Source organism: Gossypium raimondii, chromosome 3 (genome assembly GCF_025698545.1).
Source record: "Gossypium raimondii isolate GPD5lz chromosome 3, ASM2569854v1, whole genome shotgun sequence".
Taxonomy (NCBI): domain Eukaryota; kingdom Viridiplantae; phylum Streptophyta; class Magnoliopsida; order Malvales; family Malvaceae; genus Gossypium; species Gossypium raimondii.
In genome coordinates this window covers 47,904,425-47,915,392 of record NC_068567.1, presented here as the reverse complement: position 1 = coordinate 47,915,392, position 10,968 = coordinate 47,904,425, and the positions used below count along the sequence as shown (strand labels likewise).

General features: G+C 34.7%; 2 protein-coding genes across 5 annotated transcripts; both read right to left on the bottom strand.

Moving 5' to 3' along the window:
- Window positions 1–442: 442 nt before the first annotated feature.
- LOC105794493 (squamosa promoter-binding-like protein 2) lies at window positions 443–6,566 on the bottom strand. 4 transcript variants are annotated; one of them, XM_012623680.2, is made up of 5 exons: window positions 6,355–6,566; window positions 3,825–4,595; window positions 3,547–3,683; window positions 1,827–2,093; window positions 443–1,052 (listed from the first exon to the last, which is right to left on the bottom strand). In XM_012623680.2, the coding sequence occupies exons 2-5, from the start codon at window positions 4,508–4,510 to the stop codon at window positions 718–720; spliced, it is 1,425 nt and encodes a 474-aa protein (XP_012479134.1). In that variant the 5' UTR covers window positions 4,511–4,595; window positions 6,355–6,566; the 3' UTR covers window positions 443–717. The 4 variants fall into 4 exon arrangements, with proteins under 4 accessions (XP_012479134.1, XP_012479133.1, XP_012479135.1 ...); XM_012623679.2 differs by having other exon boundaries at window positions 3,825–4,583; XM_012623681.2 differs by lacking the exon at window positions 6,355–6,566 and adding an exon at window positions 4,766–6,342.
- A 1,105-nt stretch (window positions 6,567–7,671) lies between these two features.
- LOC105794492 (4-coumarate--CoA ligase-like 1) lies at window positions 7,672–10,394 on the bottom strand. The gene is made up of 6 exons (XM_012623678.2): window positions 9,966–10,394; window positions 9,275–9,862; window positions 8,984–9,182; window positions 8,756–8,901; window positions 8,519–8,586; window positions 7,672–8,013 (listed from the first exon to the last, which is right to left on the bottom strand). Exons 1-6 carry the CDS (start codon window positions 10,392–10,394, stop codon window positions 7,776–7,778), a joined length of 1,668 nt encoding a protein of 555 aa, XP_012479132.1. The 3' UTR covers window positions 7,672–7,775.
- Between the last annotated feature and the right edge of the window lie 574 nt (window positions 10,395–10,968).

Sequence of the window (10,968 nt, the reverse complement as noted above, 5' to 3'; positions counted from 1 at the left end):
TATTAAACAATGGAAACCGTTTTTTGACCGAGGAATGGGACAATTTATAAGGTGATGGTGCCACCTCGCAACGTGGCAGCACCCATTTTTAATGGTAAACTTTTTCAAAATTTTCAAACTGATGCCGCCTAACACGTCGGTGACACCATCTTTTTTCTTCACTCTTAGATTTTTTTTGTCAGGCCTTTCTTTTTAAATTTAACACCAATATCACCAATATGTTAAGCCGCATCAAAAAAATATTTTTTTATTCCATTTGGTGTTTTTAAAAAAATTATACATGTGTTCTTTTCCCACGAAATTATTAAGTAATGATTGATGGTAGAGTATAAATAGTTCTGCCTGCTAGTGTGATGACACCCACGTTCCCTAGTGTAATTTTTTTTGTATTATTTTTATACCCCCGGGGGAATGCATTAAATAATAACATCAAAATAAAATGAGACACGAATAAATTTTTTATTTTCTTAATTTCCCTGCTCAGCCCTACTAAATCATTGTAGTCCATCCCATAACATTACATGGCATTTTTAAGCAAAATAAAAAAAATAAAGAAAAACAAAGGAAATGAAGCATATGGCTTTTACCCCCGTGAATTCCAGCTGCACGCATTATTTAAAAGAGTAAATTTGACTAAAATAGGATCAGAAAAAGTTACATTATCTTCAACGTGTGAACCTTACCAAGTTAAAAATTAAAGTTTAAGATTTGTGGCAATCAATTCATCTGATTGGAATAAAAGCTATTATCATATGGAGCCTTGAGAAGCTGAAACTCTTGAAGATGGTTGTCACCCTCAACTTGGGATTGAGTAGTCTGCTCTTGTTCCATCTGCCAGTTTTCAGATAAGGCATATGGAATGGGGAAACTCTGCGAAATCACATTCATCGTGGGCTGAGACATGCTGCTACCACTAACATGCACAGGGTACGCAAGTGAACCATGTTGTTTTGGCTCACAAGAAACCCAAGACTCATTTGACAGAAGAGAGAGAGCACGATGAAGATCTTGCGTCGTACCCATATTTGAAGCAACTGTGGATTCTTCTACACCTATAAGATTTCACAAAACTTGTGTAAGCTTGTAAATCAGTTTAGTTACGAGACCATATCATCTTTAACAAGCATGAGACTTATCAAGGATCAATAACACACGTCTCTTAGACTGCAATATTTGTTTTATCATACGTCTTCGTTTTTAACTTATGTAATCATATTCCAGAAAGGTTTTCAAAAAAGCCAAAGACCTAAAGTAGCATTACCCCAATTTCCCATGGAGGGCAGCCATGGCACTTTAATGTTCATGGACCACTCCATAGAGAACAATATTTTTCATCATCAAACACATCTAAAGGGCTACGAGGATTGGTGGTTCAGGGGTATACTTCAGCAGTAAAGATATCATATGACCATTTACATCCTTTAGATCAAAGAAGCCGGACAAGAAAGGTAATTTCTAGTTCTAATAGTTGCCAGCTTGCACTGTCACAACAAAGGCTTTAGAGAAAAAGAAAAGGCACCCTTATTTGTCCCTCCACTATTTTATGAAAAATGAATGATATATAAATATATATATGTTCCAAGGAAAATGGACAGCACAATTTTCCATGGACAAAATCTAGAATGTGATAGCATAAATCTGCATAATGCAGAGGATTCAAGGTTACACGAACAATCTCACCTATAAAGAGAGCATTCTTGAGGGCATTTTGTTACATTACTAGGTGCATTTAAAAAGTAAATTTGTGTAGAGGTACATTTGTAACAATAAAAAACCAACTGCATATGAGATATATCTTATTTCCTAGTAAGAAAAACAAAACGAACCTTGGTTGAGAACCTCAACTGTGTTTTGCTTGCCCTTTACAGGCAGGAATCTGTTGGAATCGTAACACCGAGATGTCATGGAATTCAACAGCTGGCTGCCTGGCAGTTGCAGCTGTCCGTTTGCATTTCCCGCTTTTGTAGGTGCATAAACTTTCGTTTCAGAGGACTTGGAGACAAATGTGCCTTCCCGTGTAAAATTTTCATTGGGCCTAGCATTATGAAGAAATGGCACTTTATTCCAGACAAAACTCATCAGTTGTTTCCCATCTGCACAAGCATGAGCACAAGATGGTACCTTTAAGAGATGCTAACAAACAAAATTGCATATGACTTCTAACTTTAAGGGTGGAACAGCAACTATATTAGAAGCATAACATCCAACAAAGTATAGTGCTGAGCTTTCCCAAAACTATTTGATCATTTTAAATTAAAGGAAAAAATAAAAACACAATATGCATGATTTCCCATAATATCTTGGTGGAAATCTAAATTAGAACACAGCAAAAAAAGAAAAAAATTGAGAAAACCAAAAATCAATTTGAATCATAGTGTTCAGTTCAATTTCAGTTCAGGTATTATTTAAATATATTCAGTTTGGTTTGGTTCGGTTCAGTTTTCAATTTACAAGATAAAAAAACCACTATCTTGCTTTCATCCAAATCGAACCGAATTCTATTTTTATTTAGTTCATAATTAGTTTCTAATTTTTTGGATGAGTATGTGGTACAATGGCAGTGTACCTTTTTTATTCCACAAGCAACCTTAAAAAATTGACATGTGTCTCTTTTTTTAAATATATATATTTTTAATATTTTACCATACCCCTATAGGACACTTATCAACCCCTATCCCTGCTTGTGGAGTCTAAAAACTCCACAGGCAGTGTACCAAATATTTTCCCATTTTTTATACACTATTAAAAACATATCATATCTAAATTAGTGAAAGTAAGTCCAAAAAAGTATATAAAAATAATTTTTAAAAATTTTTAAAAACCAAAGATCCGAACTGATGGAATTCAGTTTGGTTCAGTTGCATTTGATATTCAGTTTGGTTTTGGTTTAGTTTTTTTAAAACCAAAATACTAAAAGGTAACCGCAATTATTTTCCAAAACCGATTCAAACCAGACCATCATCACCTTTAATCTAAATGGCATACAAATATCAAGAACTGCATGATAGGAATTCAAGAAGCATATGCATAATAGACATTTTGGACAATGTAGACTTTATAACTAAGGCAATTTCAGGTATATAAATTGCCAAATTTTGCATAAACTATGTCTTTTCTATTATATATAATTAGTTGCGAATTCAATAATGTCTATTATAGATTTACAGATTAAAGTGGAAAAAGAACACAGAAAAGCTTGAGGATGTCCCTGATGGTATTATTGTTTTAAAAGAGATAAACATGTCAAGATAAAACTCAGTTAAGGAATCAGTCAAGATATTACTGACATCATTTTTCAACCAAATGCAGCATATATTAAGATATTGTATTACCATAGAGAACCAAGTACCATTTATTAAAGAACATCTTGATTAAATAAAATGAAAAAATCCAGATTGACTTGGTTAATGAAATAACTCAACTCCATAATTTGAGAGGTAAAAGAAAAGGGAAAAAATAAAGTGTCTTAGTCTATTCTTGAGATAGTAGCATATAGCAAAAATTATATGAATGAAAACATATCAAACTTGGGTCTGAAACCATTACCATATGCTGCTTGTGAAGGCCTTGCAGCACTGAAGTGGATTGCATCTGTCTGTGGTTTGCGGCGCCTTGCATTGTGGTCAGAAAGACGCCGGCGGCAGCTTCGCTTCTTTTCATCAAACTCTGACAGAGCATGGAACCTTTGACATCATGAATGAAAATTATGATTTCAACATTCATAATGAGATAGAATCACAAGTTCAGTAGTAAAGAATCAAATCACTACCATCAACTAAGAAATTCAAGTCTTCAATACTAAGATAATTAAAACAATATTTTACCTGCTACACTGCTGGCAGAACCGGAGCTCCAGACCACCTACAATAACCTTAGGGCTCTTTGAGTGACTTTCACAAACTCTGTGTTTCCGATGGTAATCCTTAGCCGAAGAAAGATCAAGGTTACAGCCTTCGACTTGGCAACGCAGAATATGTTTTGTCTGACAATTGGGTTTGGATCTCTTTGCCGGGGAAGGGGATGGTCCAGGAGTGGCAGAATAAGATGAAGTCTTTGAATTGCTTCCTGTGCAAACATCTTCAAAGTATGTTTGCTTGCCAAGCTTTAAACTGAGCAATGGCTCACCAGAGCCAACTGAAGCCTCAAATATTGGGGAACTACCGGTGTGCTCAACCTTGGAAACCTTTTTCTTGTTGCTAATTTCATGTGGTATAGCTTCAAAAGCCTCCAAAGTAAATGTGGTCACTTTTACCTCTCCCGCAGATGAAGAATTAATGGATGCCGATTTCGAACTTTTAGACAAAGAAATAAGGCCCAAATCTGATCCAGAACCACCACTACCTCCAGCAGCAGCACCAGAAGAATAGAGAGACCCAGAGTCCAGCTCTTCCTCGCCCTCAATATCCCACTCTGCCGATCTTAGCTTCCTTGGAATTTCAGTTGGTGTCGCATTTAACATCATTAGGTTCTCCCACTCCCATTGCAACGGGGTTTTGGCATTCCAGTCCATGAGAGAGATAGAACTCACAGAACAGTTCAAACAATCTTCTTCATATAAAAGCCAAGCCACTTGTCAACAGATCCTAAAATATAACCTAGAGGTTTGCTCAATTCATTAAGGAAATAAACGAAAAGAATTTCAATCATCCTAAATTCAGTAACCTTATATATGAAGCAGACCATTCAAAGAATCCTTATAGACACATAGCACGCAAAACAACTGATAAACAAAAATTAATCCCTGCATATCAAGTTCAAAACTTACCTCTAAATCTAACAGCATCAAAGTCCAACCCTCTCTGTTTCTCAGATCTAGAGTGGTACAAGTTAGAAAATTTTCTATCCACTTCAACGAAACAATATTTAGTCCACTCCTTCCCCAAGTTTAAACTAAAAAGGGTTTGTTGATGCCACTTCAAATCCACTTAGCAAAACAATCGCAACCAGGGTAGTAGAGAGGTTTGACTAAACAAAGCAATCACTTCTCAAGCCGAGCGTTTTTTTATGCAGATATCAATATCCAACAGAAAAGAGAGCTTAAGCAACGACAAAAAGTATGTTATATTGGACCTTGCAGATTCGAACTAGAATAGTAGTAGAGCTTTTTTCTCATCCATTCATTATTGCTAACGCAAACAAACTGACACCATAGTTCCAAACTGTCTCTCTATACGAGTCTTGTACGAATGTAAGCTGATCTTCAACCCCAAGTAAAAACATAGTAGTGTTCCATAAACCTTCAACATCAGCAGTAAATTCCACCACCAAAACTCTAGAAAAATTTAGCTTATCTATTAACCCATCCAACAATAACTACCCGGTCTAGCCTCTTTAACAAAGCAGCTCCCTCTCTCTCTCTCTGCTCGCCCCACTATCTTCAATAATTCTAAGAAGCAGTAACAAAGTCCAAGTAGAGGAACCCAAAAATTAAACAAATAAAAGGATTCACGTTTTAATCAAGTAACCTAGTCTAAAAAACACTCTAACACTTTCAATAATTCCAATTCAATTATCTGGGAAATCTTGCAAAGTAGGTCCCTGACTCAGACCCACAACTACTGTACAAAACAAAATTCAATGAAACCCTAATCTACCATAAATTCTTGTACCGAAAAATATCTACCATACTGATGTATAAAAAGCTATCCCGACAACCATTTTTACTTGAACCCCCACGAGAACCATTAAAATCAATCAACAAATACCATACATGTCAACCAAAAAAATAAACAAAAAAGAAATTCTACTCACAATTTTTTTCTCCATACAATATATATGAAGTTTTGCATTGAAACAGAAATAGAACAAACATATAAACTAAAATATTCATTTTTACTAAAAAAATAGAAAGTATTTGGTCCCCTTCTTAGATATCATTCGTCATATCGTTTTTCCTTTTAATGTTTTGATAAATTCTTCTCAGCTTTCAGCCAGAAATACAAGGTAAAAAATAATAAAAAGGAACCCTTTTAACAAACATAAACGCAGTCGTTTCCATTTATTTTCCCCAGAAAACAAGAAAAGAAAAGGAACCATAACAAAAAAAAAAAAACGCACTTTACCTTCTTTTTTTTTTCTTTCTAAAGTTAAAACAAGTTCACATAATAAAGGTAGAAGATAGGAAGAAAATGATGTTTCAATCTGAGCCGCAAAAACAAGAGATGTTTCCCCATTTTTAGAAACTCCAGTACCTCATTATTGCTTTCTTTGTTAATCCAAAATGAAAACTCTGTTTTATCTTTCCTATTTATTAACGGCGTTTAGTAAAAACAAAGTGAAAACATATATAAAAGAAGAAGAAAGAAAGAAAGAAAAGGCAAGGCAAATGCTTTCTGGTGAGATTGAGTTACTTACCGATGCGTACTTCAATGGTGGGCAGAAAGAATAGAAAAAGAAAGAGCAGAAGGATTAAAGATCTTGAAAAAGAAAGGAGATAAGGTACAGCAAAGCACAGCCCACAGCCGAGTCCGAGTCTGAGACCGAGTCAGGGTCTCTTTCACAGACTGAAAATGGAAGGACAAGCAACGAAAGAGGTGGTGAGAGTGGCGCAAAAAATAATTAAAGCCTAGCTTTTTTGGAAGAAATTATTTCCTTTTATTATTATTATTTATTTATTTGTTTGTTGTATTATTACTGCTGCAGTAACTTTTTTTTTAAATGCAGAAATTAAATTAGGTAGAATTTATTTAAAATAATGACACGTGCCAGTACAAAAGCTGATTGCATTGCAACTTTTGCAGGTTATGGAGTATGGACTATGGAGTAGTAGTTTTTTGGACGGTAATGAAAGGGTTGCCTTTTTCTCGTCAGTTACAGGTAGCCAGCCCAACTAATATTAGGTCTATTAATTATATTATCCGATGTTGTATTTTTAATCCCTTAATTGTTAATTAAAATTTTACCTATAAAAAAGCAACGTATTAATAAATAAATTTAATGTTGATCTTATAATAAAATTCCAAATTTTAAAAAATACAAAAATTAGAAAATAAGAATTTAAAGAATTTGATTAAAAATAAAACAATGCAGATTATTGGAAAGGCGGGGCAGAATTCAAAATATTAAAAAGAATAAATCATCCCTACAATTCCTGAATTAAGAGTTTGTGCTGCAAAATCTACTTGACATTAATTATTATAAGTTAATGAAACCTTTTTCTATTTTTGGTTTTAAAATATATCAACTAACTCTCAGGTTTTTGATGATTATTCTATGTTCTGTCATATTATAATTAAGGAAGTCCAATTTTTTGGATTATGATAATCATACTAGCATCAAAACATTAAAATAATTCACCTATCCAAGGGACCACAATTTGTGTTTAGATGGTGGATCTTTCTCACTTTCACCATTAAAATAAACCTTTAAACTCAGTATTAAAATATAATGTCATTAACTCTGAGCAAATTTGTCAACCCAGAGCTTCCACCGTACGTACAATCAAATATGGGTGTCAACTGTCAACCTATCCTTTAAACCCCCCTTTTTTCATTCTAATCTTTTAGGATCCCTTTAACAATTATTTGTAACATATTTTGACATTTTTATTTCTAAACCCTAATATACAATTATTCACATTGACACTTTGTCCCCTCTTAACTACCAAATCAAGTAGCAGAAACAGAGATAGTAACATATTGCTATTATTAATATTATTATATATAAGGAGACTGCAAGCATTTTCATTTTTCATTTTAAACATAAGATCATAACAATGAGATGGATTACTTTGAGTAAATGAAAAGAAAGGGATTTTATTGAAGGAAATGTTGGAATTAGGAATAGGAAGGGGGTTTGGGCATATTTTCCATCATCTTATCTTTCAAAAGCCTTCGCATGATTTTGCCAGATGGGGATTTGGGAATGGTGTCCACAAATTGCAGAACCCTCACTTTCTTGTAGTGTGCAACATTGGAGGCTACGTACTCCATTATGTCCCTTTCGTTTTCTTTGGCATTTGGGTTCATCACAACGCATGCCGCCGGAATTTCCCCTGCTTCTTCGTCAGGCAGCCTGTATTTCAATTCCACTCTTCATTGAGTTTGAGTGTAACAAATAGGTACATGTTTAATACAAGTATGACTTTATCTATTCAATACTTAAATATATTCTACAAAATAATAAAAATTTGTCTCATATTTGAAAGAGATTGGACAAAAATATATAAGTTCGAAAATAAAAATATCCGTTTAAAATATGTATCAAGCTCTGAGTTTAATCTATTTCTCAATGTTATAATATATTATAATTTAAATCATATAAAATTATATATATAGCCATTATACATAGTGTAATTATTAAAATATATTAATTTATTTATGTTTGAAAGTTTCATAAAACAAAATTATATATAAAATTAGAAAATATTAAATATAAAAAAGTAACACATTTAAAAAAAATAAAAATAACTTGGACAGATCTAAATAAAAGAATTTGGATAATATTTAACCCTTTTATGTATTTAGAGCATCATTATATTGTATAGGATACAGTGGCAAACATAGTTGCTAATACTTACGGCACCACTGCTGCATCTTCGACTGAGGAATGAGTAAGGAGGATGGCCTCTAGTTCCGCTGGAGCTACCTGTGAAAGTACCAAACACTTCCAAATTTTAGCCAATTCAATTCAACTGCTCTGAAATATGACAAGGTTATTGCTGTTTATGAGATCAAGTTAAAAAAAGTATATGGGTTGGTTTTTTCTTTAGAAAGGAAAAAAGCTAGAAAAATGTCATAATGTTGAGCGAGCTTACTTGAAAACCCTTATACTTGATTAACTCCTTTATGCGATCCACAATGAAAATATCTCCATCATCATCTATATAAGCAATGTCACCTGTATGGAGCCATCCATTCTTGTCAATGGTTCGATTTGTCTCCTCCTTGTTTTTATAGTAACCTGTAAGGTTCAAAAACCTTTTTACATTCCAATATGATTTCAAATGATCTTATGATGTATAGCTGTTACTATTGTTTTGCACCTTGCATTACACATTGGCTCCTTACACACAATTCGCCTGGGGTATTCTTCGGAAGGGATCGACTGGTATCAGGATCGATGAACTTGATCTCTAGATTAGGAAGGATAAACCCAACTGAGTTTTTCTTTGCAGTGTCATGGCCTTTCATGGGGTTTCCATGGGTGAGTGTGATGCAGCTATGCTCAGTTAGTCCATATGCCTAGTAGCAAAAAGAATATCAAACAGATAAAGTATCCAGTACTATAAGGCAAAGCATGAGATTCAAGTGACTTTAAAAGGGTCATTGCTTACCTCTTGGACTTGGACACCAGGAAACTTGTTTTCGAACGAAGCAAGAAGCTCAGGGGCTAATGGAGCTGCTGCAGTCATTATAGCCCTGAGTTTGAGCTTACTAAGATCAAATTCCTCAACTATGGGGTTCTTAACCAGGGCCAGAATTATCGGTGGCACAATGGGGGCAAATGTGACCTCTTGTGTGATCAGTGCATTGAGGAATGTCCGAAGATCGAACCTATTCATGACCACCACTTTCCCTTTGTTCCTAAGTGTGGCACAACATATTCCGGTGATACCATAAATGTGGAAGAAAGGAATTAGGCCTAATGTGGTGACTTCACCGATCATCTCCGATCCAACACTAAAGAGCGAGGAGCATAAGTTAGCCACTAAGTTTCTATGGGTCAGCATTACACCCTTTGAAATCCCTGTGGTGCCTGATGAGAATGGGAGGGCACATAGATCACTCTGGAGAACTTCTTCCTTAGTAAACCGAGTGCCTGTACCTGCACGGTCCCCGGCTTCCAGCAACTCGTCCCAATTCGTGGCGCCTTCAATGTGCTCCTCGCCTATCACAACGACGGGTTGCTCCAGATTCTTCACCTGCTTTTTCAATTACCATATATTATGTGCCATTACATTTCCTAGGTTTCAAGAAAAAAAAAGACAAAGTACCATATAGAGCCTAGAGGATTAATTTCATCACCTTTTCATAGTTTGGGCCATTTGTTACTATCAACTTAGCATTTGCAGCATAAGCTTGTTTCTTTATTTCCGATGGGTGCGATGCGGGGTTTGCACCTGAGAAAACACCGCCGGCAGCCATGATTCCAAGAGCAACAATGCCATACTCAGCAATATTTGGGAGTAATACCAGAACTACATGGCCTTTCCTAAGGCCAAGCGACCTCAAGGCCTTGGCAAACCTCCTCGTGTCCCTAACCACATCACGGTACGTGTATGATTTCCCGGACACTGCTTCAACGAATGCTACCTTGTCAGCATATAACTCAGCATCCTGGAGAACAAATTCCGGCAACGTCAAGTTATCCGGCACTGAAACCGGTGGGTATTTGCTACGGAAAATATGTTCATCTTCATCTTCAGAATGTTGCACTTGGGTTGGATTTTCCATAGTTATTTGCAAAGAATGAATTGAAGGGGTATAGCCTTGCCCTTTGCTTTATAATGGAATGTGAAATTGTAGAAAAAGAATTGGTAATCATGAACTGTGCATGGGATTATGAGTAAGAATGAAACAAGTAAAATGTAAAGAATATTGCAGTTAAATTTGTATTTTGGCTTTTGGTGAGAGTTTGTTGTTTCATATTAGAACCCATGCTATTGGAGCGTTGCACCAAACTTTTACTTTAAAAATGAAAATTGAGACATTGTCTATTTTAAATTCTGTATCATTAATTGCATGTGAGGTACTCAACACCTAGTAACTTGCTCATAAACATAAACAAATTGGAAATCTCGACAACAACAAATTATTGCATGGCTTTAAAAGCCACATTTTAGGTAAACTATTAAAAAAAATACATAATAATTTTTTAAGTAGCCTTTTCTTTAACCAAAATTAAATAAAAATATTAAAAAATATTTTTTTTTCAATCTTTTCGTATCAGTCAAATTAAAAGGATACTAAAGTTATCGTTTATGGAAAAATAGAATTTTCTGAACAACAATCTTTATTTAATTAACAA